This window comes from Aphelocoma coerulescens, chromosome 1A (assembly GCF_041296385.1).
Source record: "Aphelocoma coerulescens isolate FSJ_1873_10779 chromosome 1A, UR_Acoe_1.0, whole genome shotgun sequence".
In the NCBI taxonomy this organism is placed as follows: domain Eukaryota; kingdom Metazoa; phylum Chordata; class Aves; order Passeriformes; family Corvidae; genus Aphelocoma; species Aphelocoma coerulescens.
In genome coordinates, this window is record NC_091014.1 from 61152290 (window position 1) to 61179357 (window position 27068).

The following is a 27068-nucleotide window of genomic DNA, read 5'->3' on the forward strand; positions in this document are numbered from 1 at the left end:
CTGCCCCCGCCCCGGAGCTCCCGCCCCGCTGCCCGGAGCCAGGGTCTCTTTCCGTCTCCGATCGGGGCCGCCGGCTGGGGTTGCGGACGAGTGGTCGGCCGGGTTCGGTGAGGACGTGCGCGGCGGCGGGGAGAAGGAAGGAAGGAAGGAAGGAAGGAAGGAAGGGAGCCGAGTGGGGAGCGGCGGGCGGCGGGGGCTGTGCCGTCCTGACCTCCCCTCCGCCCGCGGGGTCGGCACCCAGCGGCTGCCTGCAGCCGCTCCCCGGGAGCTGCCGGCCCCTGCCGAGGGCTCGGGGCCGGCGGGCGGAGCCCTGTCCGTGGCTGGGCCGGGGAGCGGGGAGGCCGCGGGGCCGCGCAGCGCCGGAGCGGGGTCGCGGTGGGGCGGGGGGCCCGGGCGGAGCGCGGGGGCCGGCAGCTCGTGCGCTGCTCGTCTCGCGGAATCAATTAACATCAGTTAATAAGAGTCCTGCGAGTGCCTGAACAAGGACAATGCGATGCGCAGGCTCCGGAAACATCCCCGCCCCGATCACCTTAAGGACGCAGAGGTTTGTTAGCTGTGTTTCTCCATAGGGTATGGCAATCCGGGGAGATGCGGTTGAAAGATATTTAAAAAAACCAAAAACAAAGCGACGAGAAAATCCCTCTCCCCCCCAAAGCAAAGCAGACAAAAAAGAGTAATCACTGTCAGGGTTGAAGACCAGGTATTTCGAGCGTCCTGTGTTTAAATTCTGCGATGAAAGTCCAGCGTTAGTGATTTTTTTGCTTCAGACTGTCAGATGGCATCACAAGGTGTGCGGTAAGGAGCCGGTGCTCTGCTCTGTGTAAGAGGGACATCTGCAGTCGTGTGTTGTGGTTGAACTGATAAAACTGTTTATATTACTCAAGAGGAAAAAAAAAGGTTTTTAAGGGGTATAGGCTCACTGTTTCTGCTTTGGGTCGTCTGAGTACTGTAGTTGATAGAATTAACTCGCTTATTCCATCTGCCTCTGCAGATGGAGATGTGGGAAAAAAATGCAAGTACCCCATCAACGCGTAGCAACTTTCCTCCTATGCTGTGGGAGATGTGCTTTGTATGCCCGTGGCATAAAAAAAAGAGAGTCATCAGGTAGAACATTAGTAGATTTTCCCCTGGAGCACTGGATATGTTTCAGAAGCCCATAGGAATGCTGGTGGTTGTTTTCCTAGAAGTTGTTAGTAGGTTGACTCAGCTCATTCTAGGAGCTCTGTGATAAATTTGGGCATTTCCCTGCTCTTAACTAGCCTCCTGGGACGACTTAAAAATAGAACAAAACAAACCCAGCTCATCATGACTCCTGGTAAATATTTTCTCCCTTTTGCATGTGAGAATGATGGGAGTAAAACTTGCTACTAACATCAAAAACTCCTAACTGGGCTCTTATCGCCCTGTTCCCTTGAACTAGCCAACTGATGTCCCAAAACATTTAGATATTCCTGGCAGAGAAAACAGACTTATGATAATGATTGCTTTTATGTTACTGTCCGTGAAATTAAATCCATTACTCTTGATGCCTGTGCCAGTATAAAAGTTCCCCTGAGTCTCAAGGTGCAAAGTCTTGGAAAATGTACTGAGGTTGTTCCCAAGATGTTTACCAGGAACTATTAGTTCAGTGTTTGTGTGGATTACTGCAGTGAGTTGGGAGGCAGAGCTTAAGAATCCAGCTCCTTTGTAGTTCAAGCTTAAACAGTATTTTTTTCCCAGGAAATAATATATTGTCTGGTGTTTTGGCAGAAGAAAAAAAACATTACAGCATGCTTTATATCAAATCTATTCTGGGGTGTTTTGGTTTCCTTCTAAATAGAAGCTAAAACTTTCTCCAGTTCATTGGTCTGCTAGATTTTTAGAAGAAGTTTTATTTTGTCATTTTGGTTCTGTTTTCTATTTAAGGCACAGCTTTTTTGCATTTCCCCCTTCCCACTCGTCTTAAATAAAAGTAGTTGTAAAATCAGTAAAATACTCTGATTTGCAGGAGGCTGTGTCTCAAACACTGTCTCTTTAAAAGCCAATAAATTGTTGACTTAGATTGTTTTCTGCAGGTTAAGGGATTTTGGTAGGAGAATATTTTTATACATTTCTAAAAATGACACAAAACAATCTTTCCCAACTATTTTATTTGCCTTTTTTTGTTCGGTTTCATTTGCTGCACCCATATCAGTGGGTTGGAGATGTGACACTTTGTCATAGCATTTGTGGTCTTTCTTGTAATAATTAACCCGTTGGTTTTATGCTGAGCCTTTCTTCTCTGTATTGAAGACTAAGAGTTGTCAGAGGGAGAGCAGTACTTCCCACTCCATCATTTAAAAGGCATGGCTGAAGACAGCAAAAGGAGTAAAGGAGGGAGCAGAAAGCCATGAAGGTGCGATTCAACTCTCTTAGTTCCTAGAGCAGCTCCTGCTTTGCTGAGCATAGCTATGAGAGCTTGTGAAAAACCTTAGAGCCTGCTGGTGACTCTTAGGAAGAGGAAAGAAAAAAGAAAAGGCAAGGAAAAATGGTGAAAACACCCATTGTGGTTGTTAGCATTAGGTAATGCTAATCTTTGCCTGTATAAACTGTTACTGGGCACTCATGAAAGGAGACTGGTGCTTCACAGAAAATTGGAATTCAAAATCTGCCAGGGGATCTTTTGATATATTACTGGGAATCAGGACATAGGAGACTCTGGTGGTCTTGTTGGTACGGGTCATTGCTCCTTTGGTAAAAGCAGCACTTGAAGCTTATTGGCTGTTGTCCTTTCTAGGAGCCAAGACCAGTGAGGAGCTCCTTTTCCTCCAGTGAGTGCTCCACCTCTGTCTGAAGAGATACACAAGATTGCTGAAGTAAGTGATCTTTTTTTTTACTTTTTAAAGTGAAATTGTGGGAGCCATTTTACCGTCTAGTTTGGTTCATCCTGAATCACCACAAGTAGCAGCATCAGTGCAACTGAAGAGGTAGAAATGGGGAAGAAAATAGGTTTGGGGAAGATATAAACTTACTTACCTGTCTTTGTTACTCAATGCATTTCTAAGTTATATTCAATACTGTTACAGCCAGTTTTTTTAAGAACTGTAGTAATTTCCTATTGCAGACAGGTGATGGATTTTTATTTTTTCACACATTTGCTTGCTAGACACTCCTAGGATGTTTCTGACTATCATTTGTGTTTCTGATAAACATGAGCAACTCAATTTCTCAGGAGTTTCAAAACTGCATAGGGCAGTGGAAATGTAGAGGAAAAAAGCTGTCAGATTTTATACTTGAAGGAATTTCAGGGAAGCTAATTTAATGGAAGGATTGATATTGTAACTTATAGTAGGGAGGAGACTTCACCAGTCAGAAGAGAAGCTGTACTTTTAAAAAATACTCCTGATCTTGAAGGTAGTGCTGTGCCTTCATGCTGGATATAAATGGTCTCCATAAAATGCAGATATGCCAAAGAGCTCTTCCAGTACTGCTTGTGGAAGATTCCCATGACTGAAATTCAGTTAACTTCCTAATTTGCACTTCAGTGAGTATCCTGTACATAGATTGCAAGCTTCTCTCCAATGAGTAGTCGTTAGGCATCAAGTGATTAGGGAGCAATACTTCTAAAAGGGGATGTCTACAACTACTGAGGATGTAAGACAGTTCTTGAAATGTGCCTTGAAACTTGAAAAGAACTTGGAAATTCTTCAGAGGTTGAAGCATGTTCATGGTTTCTCTGCGTTTCTCTTGTTTCTGTGAAGTGTATGAAATACTGAGGCCTGGAAAATAGGCCCTGAGCTGAAGTTGATTCTCAATGAGCCTTCCAACCAAACACTGTGTAATGGTATCCTCTTATTAGCGAAAGATGTGTGATCATTAGTGAAACATGTAGTGTGATAGGAACATATTTCTTTCTGTGTTTAGAGGCCCTTCAGGGCCGTGAAATCAGATATCTGGCCTTGTTTGGAGGTACATGGTCAAAGCCAGCTGCCTTGGTTCCTCCTTGGGCCCTGGCCAGGCTTTGTGTGGAACCCAAGAGGACAATTGTTACAAATAGAGAGGGGAGTTGTAAACAATTTTCTGCCTCTGCCCAGGCCTCTGGCAGTAGACAGTAACTTTACTGAGGCAGCCAGCACCCCAAAACCCACTCTGGTTGCAAGTTCTTCATAGTGACCGATCAGGCCTATTACAAGATGGATTATTTATTGAATAGCCCAAGAAAAACAGACATAAGACTTTAACCAGACTTCTGACTACACAGGATAAACACAGAAACACTACTAGTAGATAACATACAGCGCTTGGTTAAAGTACCCAATTTCACAGCTAGCAAAGACATAGTAAGAGGTTCAGATGCAATGTATCTTACCAACCAATTCCTCATGGGGCATGCATCAAATCCTTCCTCTCAGTTTCTGGAAAAGTATCTATGAAGATGCGTCCAAGTGTCATAGGAGAAGTCTTACACATTTCCAGGGAGTGTGTAAGAGGCTTTTATCTCCATAATAATTTGTGTGGCTTTTGTAGTTGTAAAGAGCAGTGTCTTTAGGTCAACAGTGTTTACTTTTTTTATCTCCTCGCACATCTGCTCTCCAGACCACCAAGATGTTGATTCTTAGTCAGAGGATCTCAGCCCTCTTGGCGCCAGAGATGACTCCTTGCTGGGCCTTTGACCTGGCCTGGGTTATCTTATCTCTTCTGTATACACCAGCCATCTGTGATAGACATGGGGGGAACATGTCCTGCCACAACAATGAAACCAGGGGTTCCTGCACTAGAAGGTATGGAAGCTTGTTTATTCAACAACATAAAATCTGGACCCTCTCACAGCAAAGATGGAGACCTCACCAGTGGGTGGAAACACCTGAAGAATTTCCCAGTTACCAGGAGTGGCTCTCCAGTCCTTCGCTGTGACTGGAGCTCCCCAGCTGAAGTGCAGATCTGGATGATGATAAAATATTAAGATAACTGGTGATGGACCTTCATTAATCACTATAGGCAACCTGCTGTAGTAATGATTAGGTGCATTGCTTAGCTTATCCTTTTGTAATTACTTGCTGTTTTGAGCTATAGTAAATTACAGTTACTCCTTAAAGTTGTTGTCTGTGTCTTTTGTGCTGACCATGTCAACTGGCAGAACAGTGTGATGGTAATTAGGAATTTGCAGCTGAAGAGTAGGGGTATAGGTATTTTCTAAAAAATGTTGTTCCATCCAAGAAAAGGCAGCTTTGTCTTTAGCTGACCCTCACCCATCATGGTAATACTCACAACTTGAAAAGCATGAGCTATAGATGATACTTACAGGTATGTGTTTCAATTATATACATGAACTTTGCTACAAAAGCAAGGATATTCCTGTATAAAGGAGTCTGATGCTACTAGTAGAAAAGCTTTCATCTGTAGGACTCTGAATAGAATATTAGGTGATGTCAATTTGTCTGATGAATCCAGTCCCTGTTATTAATGCATTTTCCCTGCAAACCTTTTCTGTTAAGAATTGCTTTCTCAGGCTTACAGCTATTACTCAAAAGCGAACACTTTTTTTCTCTGAGGAGTGTAAGCAGTGAATGCGTGGTTGAAACAGTCAAGCAATCAAATACAATCTTGAAGATTTCATTTTGTTCTGAACAGTGACATCGCTTTTGCTGGTGTTGGTGCTGTTGCTTGGTATCATGGAGAACTAGAATGTTAAAATTCGTTGTGAAGCATGGCTCCTCCAAATGCCTGGAGTTCATAGTGTTTGCAGAAGATTCACTTCTTCTTTTAACATAACCTCTTGGAGCTCAGTTTAGATGCTGCTTATGACAAATTCAGATTTTTCTGTGTCTAGTGCTTCTGGTTGTTGGTATGTGGAATGGTGTTTATCTGTATTAGCTCATTTGTGGTGAGAAGAATGACTTCTTTATTCTTGACCCGTTGACCATGACCACATTTCCCATGACACTTGTGGCAGTGTTGCTGGGTACAATTATTAGCTGTAGGACAGTGGATCGGGACCATTGCCAGATGCCACGGAATGCTTATTCCTTGATTTTTGATTTTTGTACTATCCCTGAATAAGTCTTAAAATGGAATTACATAACTGTAATTTTTCAACTGCAGAATTTCCAGATTCCCTTCAAGATTTAAGGCACATTCAGAGATTGAAGCTTGTTTCATTGTTTTTCTACATTTGTTTTGCCGATGGGCAGGGCAAGAAAAGACGCAGGCAGCAACTAAAGGAATGAGTGTAATTTACTGTAATATGAAACTGCAAAGAATTGCAAAAGGATAAGATAAGCAAAGGATAAGCATCAGCTGGGGGAAGCCACTGTCACAGCAAAGGACTGGAGAACCACTCCTGGTAACTGGGAAATCCTGCAGGTGTTTCCACCCACAGGAAATGAGGCTTCCGACTTAGCTGTGAGAGGGTCCCATTTTTATTCTGTTGAATAAACAAGCTACCATAACTTCTAGTGGAGCAACATCTGGTTTCTTTCTCCTGCTGGATTTCTTCCAAAGCATGGCTAAGGCTCAAGGAGGAACCAAGGGAGTTGTCTTTGATCCTATACTCCAAAACAAGGCTAGATTTCGCCTTGCCTGGTTTCTAAATACTGAAACCATGTTTTGCCAGTGAGTGAATACATGTATCAAATTGGTAATTATTTGGTAATGAGCAGATACCTATAATATTTGGTTGGAAAGTTCATCTAGAAGTCAACTTTCACCCAAGGTCTGTTGTTCAGGCCTTAGTACTTCGTCATTTTGCTGGTGGTACCATGAAGTGTGGTAAGTAGAAATCTGCAGCTGTAGTCTTGCATCAAACATCTTTATTGAAACCAAATTTCAAATTTTTCTAACATAAATACTGAAATTGGAAACTTTTGAGTGCAGCAGGATGTTCTTTCTGTATAAGTGGGGGTGAAACAGCTTGAACTTCACCCTACTTGCAAAAATCACCAGTGATGGAGGGAGGGTGGTCATGTTGCTTTTGGTGTTGAAGAATGCTGATATCAGCCTGACTGGAACACCTCAAAATTAAACAATATGAGGAAGTGAAGAAACTGGTGTTTCCTGACAGGAACTGGCACTGGCAGGGATGTGGGAGACAGATGTTTCCTGATAAAAGGAACCAATGAATGGTAGTACTAATCATATATTTTAAATGCCCTTGTTAAACTTGATACAGTTGGTGATTGCCCATATCTCTGATCTGTCCAGGTCTCTCTGAAGGGTCTCCCTGCCTTCAAGCGAGCCAACAGCTCCTTCTCCTTTAGTGTCCTAGACAAACTTACTTAGTATTCCTTTGAGTCCTGCATCCAGGTCGTTAATGAAAATGTTGAGGAGTACAGGGCTGAGGATGCAGCCCTGTGGAACCCCAGTAGGTGATGGGTCACCAATCTGATGTCACCCAGGTCACTACAATGCTTTGTGCCTGACCCGTGAGCCAGCAGCTCACCCATCACATGATGTGTTTATCCAGCTGTGTGCTGGACATTTTGCCTGAAGGACACTGTAAGAGACAGTATTGAAAGCTTTACTGAAGTCCAAAAAGATTCATGTACTGGCTTTCCTAGATCAGCTAGGTGGGTTACCCTGTTGTAGAAGGAAATCAGGTGTGACAAGCTGGCTTTCCCCTCATGAAGCTGTGCTGGCTGGGACTGGTGACTGTTGTCCTCCAAGTGTTTTTCACTATCTCCCAGAAAAACGTTTTCCATGATTTTACCAGACACTGAAGTGATGCTGACAGGCCTCTACTTTCCAGGGTCCTTCTTCTTGCCCTTCCCGAAAATTGGGACAATGTTTGCCAGCTTCCAGTCAGCTGGGATTTCTCTGGATTCCCAAGATCACTCAAAAACCGTCAAGAGAGACTTTGCAATGACATCAGCAGCTCTTTGAGGATTATTGGATGAATCCCATTGGGATTTGTCAGAAGTTGATAGGTAAAAGGGGGAACTACACTGTTGGAAATGGTGGAATGGGAATCTACAAAGTGAAGTGACTACTAATCTTCCTAAGGTTAATGTAAATACACTGTGATTGACTGGCAATCTGAGATTTAGATAATTTCCAACAAATAGTCCCCTATTTAACTTCTAAGAATTTTGGGGCAAGAAAACTCATGTGTGCTGGTGCTGTTGTGACATCTAAAATACAGTTACAAAGAGAGGAAAATGAGAATTATGGGTGTTTATGTACTCTTTTCTTTGGGCATATTTAGTTCATTGAGGCCATCTTTCTATGACACTGTAAGTCAAACATGCTGAATTAGATTTAAATGCTTTCGGTGAAATGAGACATGCTGCTACAAGTCCAGAAGCAAAAACAGAAGAGCAAAGTGTTGCTGGCCTGCAGCTGAACTTTAGTCCTTTCAGTTCTTGGAATCTTCTGTTTGCTGAACCATGTTCTGGAGAGGTACAAAATAGCTGTGATCACAGTGGCTGGCATTGAAATACGTATGTTTATAGAGTTTTGGTTCTATTAAAGGGAGCTTTTAGCAATGAATAAGAATATTTTAGAGCTATTGTGAGTGCCTCCATTACACTTGTTGCGGAGGAGATTTAGACCACTTAGGGAACCACTGGCACAGGTAGCTGGAAATGTGGTTTTATTGAAGTAAAATGATGTAAAAGTGAGGCTTAAGAAAGTGCCCTGGCAAGGTTTTACAATGATAGTAATAATTCAAAAGTATTCATACATTATCATAATGCCCTATGATACAAAGTTCTGCATGATATCAGTCACCAAAATCTGCAGTTGGTACGGGGTCTTTCAGCCTCAAGGAGTAACTTGGAGGTGACACAACGCAGGGGGAGGTTACAGCCGTGCAGCTGGCTGCTTAGCAGGGAGAGATCAAAAAAAGGCTCCCTTGGGCTTTCATATTTGTGGAATGAAGTGGTTGGCTCATAGTCAAATTGAATGCCATGGAAAAGGTAGGCATAAAATTACTTGCACTCACAACTTCATTTGTTCCTTACTAATTAGTCCTGGAAGAACTACCTGCTATTCATGTCTTATTCGCATGACTGGTGTTCCGGTTTCCCAGCTCTTACACATCAAAACTCTGTGTCACCCTGTTCCTGTGTGGGTTTTCAGAGAACAGGTTGGAACTAGAGAAGTTCTTGACCTGGTCATGGCCTAGGCTTTTACTTCCTTGTGAGCCTAAGCCAACCTCAATAATTTGATCCGGGAGTTGAGCTCATCCCTGTGACTACAGTCAATCCACTTCATTGACCCAAAGAGTGGTAGTACAGTTACTTCTTGCCTCTGTCATCAGTGTGTGTTGTATTGCACATAAGTGGTGAAGGTACAGTTATTTGATGAGTTGCTTAGCTTAAGGATTATAATTAATGCTTGTTATATACCATTGCACAAACAGATACTGATTTAGGAGAAGGGTTGGAAATGTTGTTGGCTCATATTCCAATCCCAGGTGCAATGTATGTGCAGCAAGGAATAGAGAGGGTGGCCTAGCTGACCTGGACCTTATCACGACAAAAGTTTAGAGCCTAGGAGACTTAATATTTGCATTTGGAGGAGGGAATAGATTGGGTAAAGAAAACACTTCCAGAAATACCTTTGGTACTGGCATACAAAAAGACTCCTTTAAAATAACCCCAACACTTTACATTCTGGGCAGGACCCTGGCATTTACCAGGGAGAGAAAAAGTTCCTGGTGTTCTTTGAGGGCTGAAATTTGGGATCATGTCTTGTGTATGATTCCCATGTATATGTGCTAGGAAAGTCAGCAATATGCTGGTGATGAGAGACATCAAGAGTGGGAGAAATTTCAGCTAATATTGCTCGAGCTATCTTAGCATCAATGGTAGGACTATAGCCATAGCCTGGAGGTAGATGAGTAAAGGTATAATTAATGCCATTCCAAGTACAAGCAAAGTGAGTTTGGTAGGCCTAGTGGGTTGGACACTGGAGGAATGTCTTTAATGTCTAACCTGACTATGCACAGATAAGAGGAAAGGTAAATGGCATTGATTGTTTTGGCAGCTTTTGAGACTGCAGTATGAGGCAGAGAGGGGGCAAAATTTATGCCTAGGGAGCCATCACAGGCAGAATGGAAGCTTCACACAAGGTTTATCAGGGTGACCTTTCTGATGAGTCACAGGGTGCAGAAAGGATCCCATTGCTTTCTAAACTCCTCCTCAGAGAGGAGTCTGAGTGTAGCTGGATGTGGTTCTAGCCCCAGGCTGAGTCAAAGGTTTATGTCTAAAGAATTGTACAGGTGTAGTTGAATCTTTATACAGCTTCATCCCACAGGATAAAGGAAGGCAGACCAAATGGAAGAATTATTTATTTTTATGGTGTTAGTAGTGATGAAAATATTGATCATAATACTGGTTAGACTAAAGGACCTTAATCAGAATTAGATGCTACGCAGTTCAGATAGTTAACTATAATTACAGTGGCAGTTTTAAAGCTGGCAAAATAATTAAATACAGATTGATGTTGCTTACTCATACCATGTCTTTGGGAATATCTCTTTAACTCAGCTTCAAGAAATAACCTTGAAGGTGTCTCCATTCAAAGGAGGAATCTCCACACACAATTCTAGAAGGGAGTATGTTAAGAGTATTGGAAGCATAAAACAGTGAAGAAAATAGCAAAGCTCAATATGAGGTGGGGCCCACACATCAGAGCATCAGTGATCAGAGCAGACATGGGAACCTGATGGAGGTTTGTGTTGCCATGGCATCGGGGAGGAATGTAAAGTGGGAAAGGAGCAGTGCAGTCTCAATACCAGGAAATGTTTTGTACAATTGCTACCAGGTATACCTCCTACCAAGAAATACTGCATACAACACAACCACAAAGAACAGAAAATTTGACCACCCACAGCACTTTGGACAATAATGGCTGATAAGGTATGAAAGGACCCTGATTTTGTGTTTAGCTGGGGGATGACAATTTGAAATGAAAATTTTAGGGACTCATCTTCCTCGCCTTCTGCAGAAAGGGCACCTTTTGGTAAGACTTGTGTCCTTGGCTATGCTGAGTGTTTTGACGTGATTGCCATTGTATTGTTAGGGCTGCTCTGCAGTTTATGCAGATACCACTGGCAATCCAAAAGAGCCATGTATGTTGCATTTAATAAACCACAGTATTTGTGAATCTGACTCGTTCTTTTGAATGCAGCTGGACTTACAGTTAATAGACCGTTTGAACACCTAGTGCCAGGCCTTTAGTTATGTTTTCGTAACAGGTTCCTGCTGTTAAAAATTGGGACTGAGCTTTTATAGTGATTGACTTGTCAGTCAGATGTTCCTGGCCAGATGTTTCCGCTCAGTAGCCTTAAGCTCAGCAGTGTCAGGTAAATTACCAGTACTATCACTCCTTGGTTGGTTATCAGGAACTTTTTTACATCCTCACCTGTGCCTGTTTCTGCCAAGAAACATTGTTCTTTACCTCCTCAGAGTGTTTAACTTTGGGATTATTGGATGAGACTGGTCTCAGCATTGTTCTATGCCAAGTAGAAGCAGCATGATCCCCCTTCTCCATCCATCACTGCTAACTTTTACAGTCAGGGTATTGTTTGAGCTGCTTTACCCCCACGTAGGCAGCGTGTCCTGCTCCAGTAGCCCTGGTCAGATGCCAGGAGCCATTGGACTTGTGAGCTGACTGGCTGGGGCTGTGAAAAGGGGAAGTGGGTGCAAGTGAACACTCACTGTTTTTTCAGTTTTCTGAAAATTTGATGAATTTTGGGACTTGCAGGATCACAGGGTGTTAACAGCATGGGTCACTGGAGGTAGGGGAGGTGCTTCTCAGAGTCCCTAAAGTAGGGGGAGTTTGATTCAGAAGTACCAGGAAATTGTACCTTCCCTGGAGCATTGTGGAGGGTCTGGTCTGTGAGTCGTTCTGTCTGTGTAAGTAAAAAAGCTAATGCCTTGCAGGCCTTGGTAGGCCTTTCTGGTTAGGAATATCTGCAGTGTTGCCTAATGGCCTCACTGAGTAAGAGTGGCTGAATTATTGGAGTGAAATACTTGTAAAAGGATGTACTGTCTGCAGCTTATCTTATGTAACCTGTATGTTACCATTCTTTCTGGTAACTTACTGCATCTTGCTTATCTGACATGTTCCTGTAGTCCTGTGAAAAACAAGGCATGTAACCCAGAGGTATATAAATATAAACTCTGTCACTGCCCCAGCTGGGCAAGGTTCAACTCAGCAGAAGCTGTTATTTGGCTGCTCTTAGTGGTGCACAGCTCTGCAGCTACATGCAGTGATAAACTGCTGCTGTGCAGACCTGACTAGAATTGTGTAAGAGCAACTCCACAGTGTAGGTTAGAACCTCCCAAAAACTGCAGCTCAGCAGGCTGGCTGGCTCTTAGGGAAGTCACACGTGACTGACCTTGAGAAGGGATGAAGGGGCTCCTGTAACCTGTGGACTGCTGCAGAGGGTGAGAGAAGTGGTCCCCTCCATTGTGATAACTGAAGGCAGAATTTGGACTGCCCATGAGGACATACGGATGATGATACCATTGATGATGGCATGCATCTCTAGGTGGGAAGTCTCTGTAAGGTGTGCTCTCCATGGCACCTGAGAAGGATTATCAGGTTCTGTCTGGGATGCTGATTTTATGTCTGATAAGTCTGGGTAACCAAGGGCTGGGGGGTTTCCAGTTAAAGAAGTGGTGGGAGGGGCACTAGGGCCCTTGCTAATGCTCTGGTGGGAAAAGGTGCAGCATGGGGGCTTGTTGGCAAAACCAGTAAAACACGTGTTGGGACTCTGTGGGCTGCCTGGTTGGGATACCCGGGGCTAAACAGGCTCTCAAAGTTCCTTTGGTCAGGACTCTTTAGCACAAGCCTGGGGGGGGGTTTAACTACCTTGACACAAGGGGTTTGGTGGTAACTATGGCTGCATCCTGACAGAGTAGGCAGGATGACAGAATGAGCATAGCACTGGCTTTACAAATAGCTGAGGCTGTGTGGTGCTGGGCACTGTGCCTGCTGATGTTAATGGGCTCAGAGTGGGCCAGGACTCTTTCGCTAGTGGGTGCTGCTGGGCCGCAGATGGATGACAAACTCATAGGACTTCATCTGGCTCACAGAGGCTACATCTGTAGAATGATTGATAAGCAGCCTACCTGTGCTTAATCCCAAATTTGTGGGACTGCCCCAGGAAATAGTCAGGGGACCTTGGTCATCTCAAGGCCTTTATCTTTGAGCATATGCTAGTGATAACTGAAATATAGCCTGTGTTTTCCGATGGAGTTTGTAGTTAGATTCCAGACCCTACAGGAGGGCCCAGGCTTCTGATTCTGAAATTCAAGGGCTATCTGCCTGTCATGCGACATATTTGCAATTCAGGTTAAATAGCACACAGTAACAGATTTGTGAGAGTGGTGACCTGATTTGGCTAGGGTTTATGCCTGTGAAAAAGCACACAGAGACACAGTCATGATGCCTCCATTGACGTAATACTCAGTTTCATAGTTTGGTCTGATTCATAAGCCCAGTTGGGCTTCAAGGAGGGAGGAATATGACATATGATTGTCTGAAATCGAACTGGACCAACTGTTTCTGTCCTGGTTTTCTTGATCAATTTTTGTTTCAGAAACTCACTTTCAGGCAGCTTCCAGCCACCTGTCAAGCTTTTCCTGGGCAGATACTGCCATTGCAGGGACCCTGTGGCCCTCTGATTTCTCCACAGTCACCTCAAGGCTTCTAACACAGACAGTGGCAAGAGTCATAGAGTTGTGTCTATTCCAGCCTAAGTGTCCCGACACTTGTTCAGACAATTCAGACACTTGTTGTTTGTAGGGAGATAACTTGGGCTTCACCTGCATTCAGATAGTGGTCAGCATTTCCAAGACCATGAGCTAACACAAATAGGCAGGGTAACTTTCCTTTCACTCTTTTATCTTTCTGACTTTTTCTGTTCAAAGAAGGGAACAAGTAGTCTCCTCCATAAGAGCATCTGGTAACCACAGGCAGAGCAAGGCCCCAAAACAATCAGTTCAGGCACCTGCTGCAAGGCTCAGGCCAGTCGTGATGCCATGTGCTGCATCCCTCTGTTGACACCGGAATGGAGGGACTTGATGCAGCCTGGGAGAGTTAGATTTGGAATATAGTAACAAACACCAGACCAACAGCTTTAGGGATAAACAGCTTATCTTAAAACAACAGATGACTCTAGGGGATAGTACTGTATGGTTTCTCTTACAGTAATGATTTACCAAAATATGAGTGTGGATCTAATATCGACACCCAACTGAGACAGACAAAGACTCTCTTAACAGTTTAGAATTAAAAAGTGTATGTTTATTCCAGCGCTGGGCAGCTGCATGGGATAGCTCCCTAATATGCAGTGCAAAGTTACAAGCCAATACAGAGTCTATTTATCTACAAAAGTGATGAATATCCAAAACACAAATGCATATTTATAACATTGATACCTCCCATTCTCTGCTTCGTATGGTAATTAGCTTAAAAGTCATTAAGCATGTGTGGTATGTTCTCTGAATTGGGTCGGTGGTCGTTTTATTTGGGGAGTGGTCTTGGGGGATGAAGTAAAACCTATCTCCTTTTTTTGACCTTTCTGCTTCTTTGGTTTTTGACAAGACAAATTACATCTTGGGGACGTCCAGTTCCCCTCTCTCCATGACTTCTGAATAGGTTCCCAGATGGAAAAATTAGTAATTGTCTTAATTTCTTTAGATCTATTTATCAGTGTTTCTGTTTCTCATTATAAGCACAGCTAAGCAAATATAAGAATGACAAGTAATCAGTTACTTACAGCTTAAGAGCATATTTCAAGTCTGACTCTTATTAACTCTTAACTAATCCCAGCCAGGCTTACCTATCTATCTATTTTAACTAATTTCCACAAAACTAATCTTCAGCTAAAGTCTTAATGTTTCTTTTAAAATCTATGTTTCAGTAATTCCTGTAACACAAATCACAGCTTACAAGAATTTCAAGGTACATCCATTACAATCTCCACACCTGGTCCTTTTGGGACAGGTTATAGGGTTTAACATTGCAATAAACCCCTCCCCTTGTCCCCAGCCTGGCTGCAACAAGGGGTTCCTAATTTTTTTTTGGGTCTTGATGGTGACAATAATTGGATTTTACTCTTGGTGAAGTTGTGTGCTGCATGTAGTCAATGTTCCTGCTCTAGCAAGGATTTTGCAGTTACTAGTGGTTGGCATCTTAGTCTTGTTTGCCTCTTTCACAGTTATGTTCCCAGAAAATGTAAATGTCTTATGTTTCCTCAGCATTTGTCTAATTCAAGAATGTGATTGTTTTATCCCTAATCATTTTTCAGGAAATACCCAGTGTACCATTAGCAGCCTGAAAGGTTCACCTTGGATGCAAAAGCCTGTTTTCTCCTCTAAGATTCCTGTATCACTGTAAGTATTGCCTTAACACTGCTGTTGATGTTTTTTACGAATTTCATGTGCAACTTTGTTTTCCTGTTTTCTTTTGTTATTGGTGTCTTATGAGAGCAGAGAAGGTAAAAGAGTGAAGAAAGAGCTGTCTTGAAAATCTTGAAAATAACACCCAGAAAATTATAACACTGGGTCTTTTACTTTTTATAGGCTAGATATGAGAACTTCTGATTCTCAAATTTGAAATCAAGAGTCTTAAAATCTAAAAGAGCCCGTGAAGGAAAGTCAGGAGCCTTGGGTGATCTGGGAGAAATGGCACGAAACATTTTGTTGAGAAACTGTCTAACACCCTGCACAAAGCGAGGTGTTTGTTCTGTCCTAGCTGAGTTTGACCATACTGAGAGGAGCTTGTCGAGATGCAGACAAGCATTCATTCTTGTGGGTTGGCATGGGGGTTTTTGTGCTTTTTGTGCATTTTTGAAGGCTGTAATAGTGTTTGGCTTTGAAGGCATCGTCTGACAGCTTTACAGAGTAACATGCTCACCCAGTTGGGTTTGCTGGTAATCCATGTGCATTCTGGAATATAACACATGAAGACTTAGAGATATAGGACTTCTTCACCTCCTGAAGGTGTACATACTGCAGTAGCAGAAGTGTTGCTGTCATCTCTGTGCTTCATGCCTTCTCCCAGCTGAGGAAGTTAATGCTACCAACAGAATTAGGTAGCAGCTCACTAGAGGCGCAGTCATATTTCTCAAAATTAAACTAGTGGGCCACATTATTATGAGAGATTTTTACTAAACACAAAGTATTTTTTCATTTCTTCTGGTGTAGTTGAAGGTATAGTTGAAATTGAGTCTTACTGTCTGCAAACCCTGGCCTGTATTTTATTCTTTAAGTGTTTCTTATGTTCAGCTCTTAATTATTGTTTATTGTGTCATACACATACCTTGGGGGTTTTTTCCATTGTTTTTGGATGAAGAAGGTAAATATAGCAATCTATTGTTAAAAGGTTGAATGATAATAGCATTAGCAGAACAATGTGAAGATCTTGTTAGTCATTAGATAGTCAATAGAATTGTTAGTTGCTTCTCTTTTTATACTTTAACTGTGTTCTGGGAAACAATTTATGCAACTTGACATTGACAGCATTCATGTCCATTAGGGTTGTGCTAATGGGGTTGCTCTCCTACCTAGCAATTATAGTTCAACAGTTCTGTTCATGATGCATTTTAAATCACTTCTTAGTAAGCAACATAGGTCTTGGTCAAAAGGTTGTAATTTTTGTAAAATTTTTTTTTAGCATTTTGGTTTTGCCTGAAGAAAAAGAAAACAAGAAAATATGGACTGGAATGTAAGGCCAGTCCAGAATGCTGATGCAAATACAAATATGCAAAACAAAGGAGCATGTTTCACTCAGTTACTTTCTAATGGACATGCCTTTCCTCAGACAAATGCCAGCTCCTCTAAAAATGCATGCACTTATGCTGAAAACAACCAAATCGTGTATGTGCCAACTATCAATGTTGCCTTCCCTGCTGTAAATGGTGAAGGATTCAAAACTTCAGATCAAACCTCACCAGGAGCATCTGTAACCGGTAATAATTTTTTTATGTCAAAGTACTCAGTTACACAACATTCACAGATGTACGTGACAGCTCCGAAACCTCCCATTCAGAATTCACCTTTGCGGGCACAGATGACTCCGACTTCTTGGCCAGTCTCTAATCCCTACAGTTATCCCTGTAGAAATTTACCTCCCCTGTCCTCTCAAATGAACGCAGGGAACAACGTAAGGAACGTCCTTGGGGAGCCTCAGTATGGCACTACCAACACTTACACTGTGCAGCCAGAAATGCTGCAGCATAATTCTGTGAGACTTGCCACACTACATCAAGGTGGCATTCATCCCCAGAATAATTCTATTCCTCTTGGTACTTCCGGGCAACATGTCCAACCCCAAATATTTAATTCCAATACTCAGTGTAAAGTTTTGTACTCAGTGAATCAAAATACTGGAACAAATGTACAGCTGCCACAATTTCAACCAAGTCAGATGGGATCAGAAGCTCCTAGAGGATGTTCTGCACCATCTTTGTTGCCTGCCAACTGTGTTTCAAGACCCGCAGCACAATCTTCAATGGGTGTACCACAGGAAGTGCAAAATGTACCTAATGGATACATTGGCCAGCAGAGGTGCCCACAGGATCAAAAAAATGCTCCCGGGTTTAACAGTATCCAGCAACACTGTCAGAAGCAGCAATCTGGAGAAGTCAGTCAATCAATCAGGAATGTCTGTAATCCAAGTGGAAGTGTGACAGCAAATCGGTCTTTTAATGAAAGCTCTGTGCCATCCCCTGGCATTCCCAAAGAACTGCTTGATGTTGTGAAAGAAATAGAAGCTCTTTCTTCAAAGCCACTGAGTGATCCTGCTTCAGTTCCAGAGAGCCAGACTAGTAGTTTGATGAATGGGCCTGTTAATGCTCAGATTTCTTCATCAGCAGCAACACGTGGAGTAGCAATTACAAAGGAGAGACTGGCTTGGGAAGCTGAAAAGCTGAAATGTCTTAAAAAAAGGGTTGTCCTGCTTGAAAGGGTTCATAATTATAAAAAAAAAATCTATCATGACAAAAATGCTCTCCCTCCTCCTTATCCATGTCCTCCTGCTAATTGTCTTCCATGTGTGCCCAAACAAAATGTACCATCTTCCCCATCTGAAGCAGTGAGGACAGAGAGGCCCGTGCTCAAGGTTTCACTTGAAGAAAGAAAGGACAAAAATCCAGCCAGTGCTGATAACAGAAGATTGGAGGTGACTCAAAGTAACCCTCAGGTGGAGCAGGGAAGCCTTTCATCAAGCTTCACTCCTGTTCCCTCTCAGAGCAAAGTCGCAGCTCAATTTAATAATCCTGAGAGCACCTTGGAACAAAGGGATGTGTATGCCTTGGCCACTTCTCAAGGACCTTTGACTTCCTCGAACAATGCCTCATGTTTTACTCAAGCAGGGAGCTCTGTCAAGACTGCATCAAAGAGTGTGCAAATTGGCCCCGAGAACTCATCATTTCTTCAGTTTGTATTGAGCAGCACAAATGTATTGAAAGAGAAGACAGCTGGTGCCACTGCTGATAAAATACTGACGAGTCTCCTGTGCAGTGAAAAACCACTGCTCGATACATCTGTCTCAGGTGGAAGCTTGCTAAAAGACACTAGTGAGAAGAACGTAGAAAGTTTGAAAGGTGAGCAGGCATCTGTGGCTCACACAAACTCTCCTGCATCAGAAACAACAGCATCTGTTGATGCTAAATTCCAGAGTGAGGTAGCTCAGAAAAAAACTCCATTTACTGAAAATGGATCCTGTAACCAGAGCAATTGTAGTTGCTCTGTGGAAGAGCTGGCTGCATGCCTGCGCTTGTGGGGGAAGTATCCATCAGAATCTGTAAGTGTGCAAAATAAACAGTCAAATGAAAGCCCCACAGCAAATCAGATTTCACCCTCCAGCCAAAGCTCGAAGAAGAGAGGGGAAAAAAATGTTCTGGCTAGCATGGATGAGGCAGTTTTGCCTGTAACAACTACCTCTGTGGCACAAAAACTCGATACATTGAGTTCCAATTTGATAAAAAATTTTGAACCCCAAGTTGCAGTTGTCTCTCCTTTAGTACTTTGTGAACAGAGAACACTAGGTGAGCAGGCAGGCAAGATTCCAACACCTGAAGGTAAAACCTATCCTGTGATTGACCCAGGGAGCACATGTAGTTTGCAAGAAGAAGGGAAAAATGGTTTAAGTGTGGCAAATACTGCCAAAGGAACAACAGAAAATGCTTGGTCATCACCCAGTGATTATGTTCTGGAACAAAACGTGGACTCAGATTTGCAACAGATCAAATTAGATGATGAAAACCACAGAAAAGTTAGTCAGTCTGCACAAGATGCCAGAAAAAATCTGCATATTAGATTACAAAACAAGACTTCTCTTCCTGAATCAGACATAAATTTTTGTAGTCAAAACTCTCAAGAAGGTAAAAGACACCATGAAGACAAGCAAGCTGTGTTAGAGGCAGGAGATATGTCCACAGCTGTGCTGGAAAATGAGATGTTTTGTATTTCTAGTGTATGCTCTCTTGTTGAAGGTGATAAATTTTATAATCCACAAATAGCAGGCATCTTCAGGTCAGTCTATGAGACACATGCATCAGAAGGAAATGCATCTGGTGCAAGGCAAAAGGAACAACATCTGGACTTGCGTAAAACTGAGCTGAGCAATAACACTCCCCAAAGAGAGAGCTTGCTGCTAAAGATGTTGGAAGAATCATCAAGTAATTTGGAGAAGGAAGGTGGCAATCCTCTTAAAGCAGTTTCTACCTCTGAACAAAACCTGTCATTCAAGGCATCTTTCAAGCATCCTGAAAATGACTTAGAAAGTCTTGCTAATATAAACCAGAAGTTAGCTCAAAATTCACTAGATTCCTCTATTAGCATAAGTGCTAAAACAAATGCATCTGCTGTTCCAGGAGACCACAGTAAACAAAATTTCATGCCCAGTAAAAATAGCACAGAGAAGGAGGTGAACTTTTTTGGAACAGAACCTAGTAAATATCTAAAAGATCAGCTGTTTGATCTAGTGAAAGAGTTTCCATATGGCATTGAAGGTGCTGACATGCTAAAAAAAGAAGCAGCACAAAATCGTTCTGTGGCTGAAGGGATGGAGAATCAATCTCAAAAGGAGGTTAGAATTTGTGACAAGAATTCTCATTTGAAGGATCCACCAAATCAGATTAAAATTGCAGTGTTAAGCTCTGATCAGGTTCAAGAACCATCTCCTGGACACAACCAGTGTCCCTCTAGTGACAGCAAGAAAGCAGTGAGTCAACAATCAGAAAAGGCTTCAGCTGACAAGGACAACCTTGAAGGCAGTGTCCAGCCTAGTCAGAATCTATCTGAGAAGGAAAAAGACCCACAAGAAACTTCTAACCCCAGTGAAAAAAGTGAAGATTGCTCTTTAATGGGTTGTGTATCTGTAGCATGTGAAACACCACATAGTCCCTCTCAATTAGAAACATCTGGTTCAGAGAAAAATGATTGTCAGCTTTCAAAAGCTGAAAGTACTGGCTCTGCAGAGAGAGAAGAAAACAACAGTCAGTCTGATGCCTTGAAAAAGAAAAACTGTGCAGTGGGAAGCCTGACAATTTCTGAAAAAATCCCAGACAGTATTAGCAAAAATAAAGATATTTGCAATTACACTTCTGCAATGAATGAAAAAGCTAGGCTGAAGGTGGATAATGAATACAAATTGCCTACAACACAGCAGGAAAATACTGGGCCACTTAATTCCTTTGAAAACCAGGATGTTGATAAATACAAAAGCAGCAGTCGGAAGGAAAACCGGAAAATTGACAAAGGAACCCAATTGTCATATAAAGAATTTCATTGTGACAAAAAAGAGCACCAGACAGCATCACAAGAGTTACCAGAGAAAACTGATCATACACATGCAGACAACATGGCAAAGTTGTCCGGAAAGAAGGAGAGAGTTTTCAAAACTGAGCCGCTTTCAAACGATACAACCACACCAGGTTTGGCCACAGACATTAACCAGTTGGTGAAGTCAGACACTGTTGAAATTAAGCACTCTGAAGTCAGTCAAGGACAAAAAATTAAAACTTGTGAAGAGAACTCAGCTGAAAGACAAAACAGTAAGAAACAAAAGGAGATGCTTAGGCAAGATGTAGGAATTAGTGTCAAAGAACAAGTGAAATTACCAGCAGAAATAAAACATAAAAAATTGAGTAGTTACCAAACTGATGCTGCAAACTTCTCAGATAGTAGCACTGTAGACTTCAAATCAAGAAACATAAAATATTCTCAGCATAAATCTGTGAAAGTTCATCCTTTGCAGGACCAGCCATACAAACGGAAGATGAAGGAAAATATGGTTGGGAAGAGAGAACTTAAGAAAGCAAAGCTGGAAGAGGAAAGACTGAAACACTCTGAAGCAAAGAGTTCTAAGCAGCTTGCACATAATTGCCTGCTAAATGCTGACAAAGCTAAAAAACTGAATGGAGAAAACGGTTGGAAACCAAGGAGTTCCTTAGCAGATTGCTCTGTGCTTAAACTGCAGAGGAAAAGGGCTCGATCTTCTAGCATGTCTAAAAACTACTTTTCTAACAAAGAAAGACATCTCGATGGTCAAAACAAAGACAAGTGCTCTGACAAAATGTTTCCTGATAAAAATCTTCTATACCTCAACAGAAGAAATAACAGACTAAAGCTGCATCTTCAAAAGGAACCCAAAAAACACTACCTGAACAGAGTGGCATTTAAACGTACGGCACAGGAGCGCATCTCTCTGACAAAATTAGAGACATCACCTGTCAGACCTGTCTGGCATAGAACCACCAAAGTGCCACAAAACAGCGACTCAAAAAGAGATGTGTCTGTCTCAACAGTTGAGAAATCATGCAAAAGGGAAATACTTGAGTTCAAGCTGTGTCCAGAGATACTGTTCAGAAATGCAGCCCCTGGCGAAGAAAGCTTAGCTGCAAAGAGTTCTCCAGAAAGAGATAAAGTCGTTGTAGCAGGTATGATGCTATCTTGGTTATTCATTTGTAAGTAAAAAGTCTGTATTCATTTTTAAATTCATGTTGCACAAAACTACAGACAGTGAAAACCTGGGACTGTAGAGGCTAAAGGCTGAGATATCCTAACTTGTTCTCTGGCAGACCACAGCTGTGTGTTAAGCTGAAAAAGAACATGGGACTTTTCCTTCAGTTTTCTGTAAGTCTTAGAAAATGAAATTAGAGTACTCTAGAGCATGGCAGTTTCAAATAACTTTGGGAGAAGGCTTCCTAAAGTACTTGTAGAAGATAGCTTGGCTTGGTTGTAGAAAGTAGATTCCCTTGGCATAGTTACCAAAGGTGATCTGATCTTTAATCGCTGTTCACCTGGTTGTGCTTAAGTCTGGCTGGGCAGAGGAGGGAGTGATCTCTTGTGACATTGAGGAAGACAAGGCTTAGGCCAGATGTATCCTGCACACAGTCCCCATAACCTTTGCCATCTTTGCTTTAAGCATCCCCTTTTCCTTCTCTTCTTCCCTACCCCATTTTTCAACATTTTACATGGTGCATTCTGAAGCATATTTATATCAAATGTTGAATTTGATTTGTAAATAAGCCCAAATCTTAAGCTGTATATATCAGCCCTTGGAGTAATTTTCGTACCCAAAGGAAATGTCCTTTTGCATGTGCTAGTATATGTGTTAGAATTTGATGCTGAATAGAGGCCAAAACTTGTGATAGAGGAACTCAGAAATATTTTTTAAAATTTTCTTTTTAGGTGTCAAGAGTAAAAAAGAAGATTGGTTAAAATGTGAACCAGTGAAGCAAAAGAAACAGGAAGAGATCTCTACAGGTGAAGTGACTTCTGAGTGTCCCATTTGAAATACAAGTTAAATCCTCTTTGCTTGGTTTTAAATGTTCCTTTACAGTAGTAAACCTTAATAAAGCATTTTAAATTATTATTTACTAGTTCTGCTGATTAAATGGATACCATAGAATAGACATAGAAGTCTCAAAGATTTGTGGAGATTTTTATTGCTTTATTAATATGTCATTGGAAATGTTGAAATTTTCCTGTGCTGTTAACTTGGAGGTAGCACTGGTAACAGCATTTAAATACAGTTTTAAATTGTGTATGAAGACTCTTTTGCACTTTTGAATGTAGGAAGTGATGTAACAGAATCTAGTGAAAGGCTTTAAAAACAGAAAGTGATTTAAAAAAAAAAATCTGTCTTTCACAGTACATTGCTGCTGTCCACACATAACACATGTGCTCACAAGTTCCAGGACCTGTGTGTCCCAGTAATCTGGACAACATTATTTGTATGACACCCAGAGGAAAAGTGGGGCCACTATTACATCTTCCTCGTTTCTCTTGATTGGCAATTTGCTTTTTGGATGGTCTTTTATACCCTTTAGGAGTCAAGTGTTACAACAGTGGCAACTTTCATCTCAGGATCTTGTTTGTTCCATCCTTTGTAAATCTTGGGTGAGGTTGCTCCCAGCTGTCCTTGTTTCTTTGCTTTAAGTACCTTTCTAGCTTTAGTCTTGTTTTTCTACTGGTCTGACAGGAAACAAAATGCATGCTGTAGCTTTGTTGCCATCTGCTGCTTAACTTTCGAGCAGAGGGTTTGCATGCTCATACCTGTGCTGCGGTGTTGCAAGTAACATATTTTGCAACCTTTGCATCTCATGTTGCTGTTGCCTGTGTCTTCGGGCTTTGGTGTCTGCCATCTTTTTAGCCCTTCCTCTTGCTTCTCCTCTTACTTTCACAGAGGCACATTTTCTGTCACATCTTTCTTAATACTCTCCAGAAATCTCTCTTGCGAAGGCACGCAAATAGCCATTGTGTGTGTAAAGATGCACTGGAGATTGTTTTAAATCTGAGGTGCCTGGTGCTTTAGGAAGGAAGTTTGTAGCATCCTTTTTGACACTGGAAGGTCTTAAGTACCACATGCATAAGGAGTAGAGTCCTTTGAGACTTATGCTTTAACATGCTTGTCTATCTTGCAGCTGAGGACAGTATTCCCCTTGATACAGCTATACAGATCCTGGATGGAGATGGAGAGACTCTTCACATTCCTGTCAAAGACTCAAAAGAGATGTTTCAGACCTACAGGAAAATGTATCTGGAAAAAAAGATGCAAAACTCTTGATAGCACTCCTGTATCAAAGGTCTTACTATCACTGAGAAAAAAAAGGCCAACACTAAGATGATTTTTTTCTGTTTACTTCATATTGCTGAATAATTGTAAAAACCCACAGTTTTCTGGTGGGTGTTGAAAATTTCCCTCCCTATTTTCCTCATATTTGTGAATAATGAACGTCTTATTCTGTATTTATTGTGCAAATATGCTTTGGTGCTGTAAATGCTGTTTTAAGTGTATTGTTTCTTTCGGCATATTTGATTTTTTCTTTTTTTTAAGATAGAGGAACTCATCGAATCTTGACCAAAAAGTAACAAACTCATTTAAATTGTCATAGCCTGTTTTCTTTCCTGATTCTTGAAAACTTCTACTTGTTACACGTTCCATTGCTGGCAGTGGAAAATTATTTCTGCTGCAAAGGGATTGCAGTGGATTCCCAAGCATTACACCTTTATTCCCTGTTACGATAGTCTGCTTGTTTTGCTCCTAAAAAGGCTTTCTGTTTCTGTAGAAACTTAATTTTGTAAACTGGGACTAGAAATATAAACCCTTCAAGTCAAGCATACAGATCAGGGGCATTAATGAAGTATTTATGCTGCTGCCCAGTTTTGTTACGTTTCTTTTTGTGGAGCTTGTATGGACTGAACTCTGAGTTCTTAGTTTGAGCACCGTGCTGCAAACCGTTAGTTTACTGAAGAATTCTCTTTGTTTTTCTTTCCCTCTGCTTTCTTTGCACTTGAAAGAAAAGTGCTGTTGTTGAAGTGCTGGGAGTTCGAATTCTCTTGTCTGGATTATGTTGCTCAGTTTAACTATAGACTGTAATTAATTTCTTCGTTTATAAAGTGTTAGATTATGTTTGATTACACATTCACTGTGGCATAACAGTTGTATTTGTCGTTGGGTATCTTTTGTTTAAGTGCCTTTTCACTGTTACTCAAAATTTTAAATCAGATCGTATTTTTACAGAGATTTGGTACTTGATTCTTTCTATCTTATTAAACCTTTATGCTGAAAGAAAAACCTGTAGATACTTCACGGAATGATTTTTATACTTGAAATAAACTTTTGAGGACTATACCTTGTCTTTTTTTTTGTTCTAAAAGTATGAAGTTGTGTTTATGGCAGTTAGTTAAATAGGCCTTGAAGATATTCCTGTAGATGAAATGCAGCTTTAAAATGAGTGATGGATCTTCCTTGTTAAAAGTAAGTAGATGTGAATTGGTTGTTTTTCCTCTCTGGATGCCAAACTATTAGTCTGTGGGGAATGTTGTCACTGGAGGATTTTGTAATAATGTCATCAACCATGAGAATGTTTTTCATTTTCTTGGGAGTTTAGTTACCTGTATTACACCACTTGCATTAAGGAAGGTTTATTGTTGCCTTAAGTGTACCCAGTGCAAACAACACAGAGTTCCTGTCAGGGATTTAGTCTGGGTTTTGTTCTGCGCAATGATACATGAAGCTGACATAAATGCTTGAGTGAATTCTTTTCAATAGGAAATTATTCCATCAATTGACCCATGTTGTTTATGTTCTAAATATTTGGAGAAGTCTTCTCACTGACCTTGAGCATCCAATAAGTGAGAATGCCAGTTTTGAGTCCCACTGGACACAGCTGTGTCTTCCTCTCTTATACCAAGAAGTGAATCTTGGCTCTGTGACAGTGTTTACATGGTGACTTGTGCCTACACTGATTTGGTATGGCTGAGATCTTTGGGATAGGATGGCCATGTGCCTTCTGCTTGGTTCTTGGGTTGGTTGGTTTTTGTACAGTCAAGAGAGCCACGGATGAGGTTCCAGATAAGTGTCAAGAAGAAATACATATATATAATTTGCCACCCATTTTCAAAACCCACAAAACTACTGGTCAGCCAGTCTGACCACTTTGGGAATTGTATAGAAGAAGCCTCCTTGTAGCCATGACTACCAAAGTACAATAAGGAGAAAGAATTGGAACAGTCAGATTGGATTTGCAAAGTAAGATTTGTAAATCACACCTGCTCACTCTGATGGCCTTCTATGATGAGATGAGAGATTCTGTGGACAAGTGGACTGTACAAAATGTTTAACAAGACTCTTGATATGGTTCCTCAGAATTCTTGTAGCCTATTCACCTTGGAGAGAGGTGGTTTGGAGAAGTGACCCATTGCTGTAGGTGGAAAATGAGCTGACCAGCTGGGTTTTGGGGGGATACCTTTTGTGATCAGTGGTACAAAGTCCAGCTGGCATCTGATCACTGCTGCATCCTTCAGCAATTGATACCAGGGCTGTAATTATTCACTGTCTTCATTAATTAATTGGAGAATGGGATATAATGAACTTTTGCAGGTTTGCATGGAGAAATGCAGGTCCTCAGAAACTCAAGGGTAACTTAGTGAAGGAGTTGTGAGGAGAGGGACACTGTGTGTCTCCCAGGAACATTTGCTTCCTCTTGCTTGCTCCAACAGGTAAAAGTAGGGATACTCACAAGAGCTGGTTCCTAATGGTGTGATGAGGCTGTGGCCTGTCCAGCATGTCCCTGTCTTTGGCTTCAGGCAGCAATGCCTGTGTGAAAACATCTGCCCCAGAGCCTGATAAGGACCCCCTGCCTTAACCATCCCCAGTGATGTGATACTCAAGAAGGTCAGTAGGGTGGAAGGCTGTGTAACAGTGGCCATTGACTTCACATAATTGTCATGACATGTTGTAAATCACACCCCTTGGTTTGCCATGTGTTACAATCTGGTTTAGACCCAGGAAAGCAAAGGAAGCTAAGTCTCTGAGCATAAACCAGAAAGAACTTAAAAGGTTCTAAATATCCCCAGAAATGAGGTTAAAACCAAACGAGGTTAGATGTTGTTGCCAAAAAAATGGATGTATTTTATTTAATAGTAAAAGAGGCAAAGAGAAGGAAAGAGGAAAGAAAGAAAGAAAGAAATAGAAAAAGAAGTGTGCGTGGGGGGTGGGGGAGCAGGCAGAGGTGACAGGGGTTAGGTGGAAGCAATCACCCATCTGAGGGTCCCAACAATGTCTCGTTGCTCCCTCCATCCGCTCTGCTGGTGCTGAGGGTCCCCGTTGCCGCTGTGGCCACACCGCTACATGGTGCCATG

The 27068-nt window shown here is 41.8% G+C and overlaps 1 protein-coding gene across 1 annotated transcript; it reads left to right on the forward strand.

Annotated features, from left to right (window-relative positions):
* Window positions 1-25056, forward strand: RESF1 (retroelement silencing factor 1). The gene is made up of 6 exons (XM_069003092.1): window positions 1-107; window positions 2756-2834; window positions 15221-15305; window positions 16588-21856; window positions 22611-22685; window positions 23846-25056. The coding sequence occupies exons 4-6, from the start codon at window positions 16627-16629 to the stop codon at window positions 23986-23988; spliced, it is 5448 nt and encodes a 1815-aa protein (XP_068859193.1). The 5' UTR covers window positions 1-107; window positions 2756-2834; window positions 15221-15305; window positions 16588-16626; the 3' UTR covers window positions 23989-25056.
* The last annotated feature ends 2012 nt before the right edge of the window (window positions 25057-27068 follow it).

What these genes read in the sequence shown, in the direction of transcription:
- RESF1 (XM_069003092.1), top strand. Translation starts at nt 16,627, where the DNA reads ATGGACTGGAATGTAAGGCCAGTCCAGAATGCTGATGCAAATACAAAT. An exon ending in AGATAAAGTCGTTGTAGCAG is followed by an intron (nt 21,857 to 22,610) that starts GTATGATGCTAT and finishes TTTTCTTTTTAG; the next exon opens with GTGTCAAGAGTAAAAAAGAA. An exon ending in ACAGGAAGAGATCTCTACAG is followed by an intron (nt 22,686 to 23,845) that starts GTGAAGTGACTT and finishes TCTATCTTGCAG; the next exon opens with CTGAGGACAGTATTCCCCTT.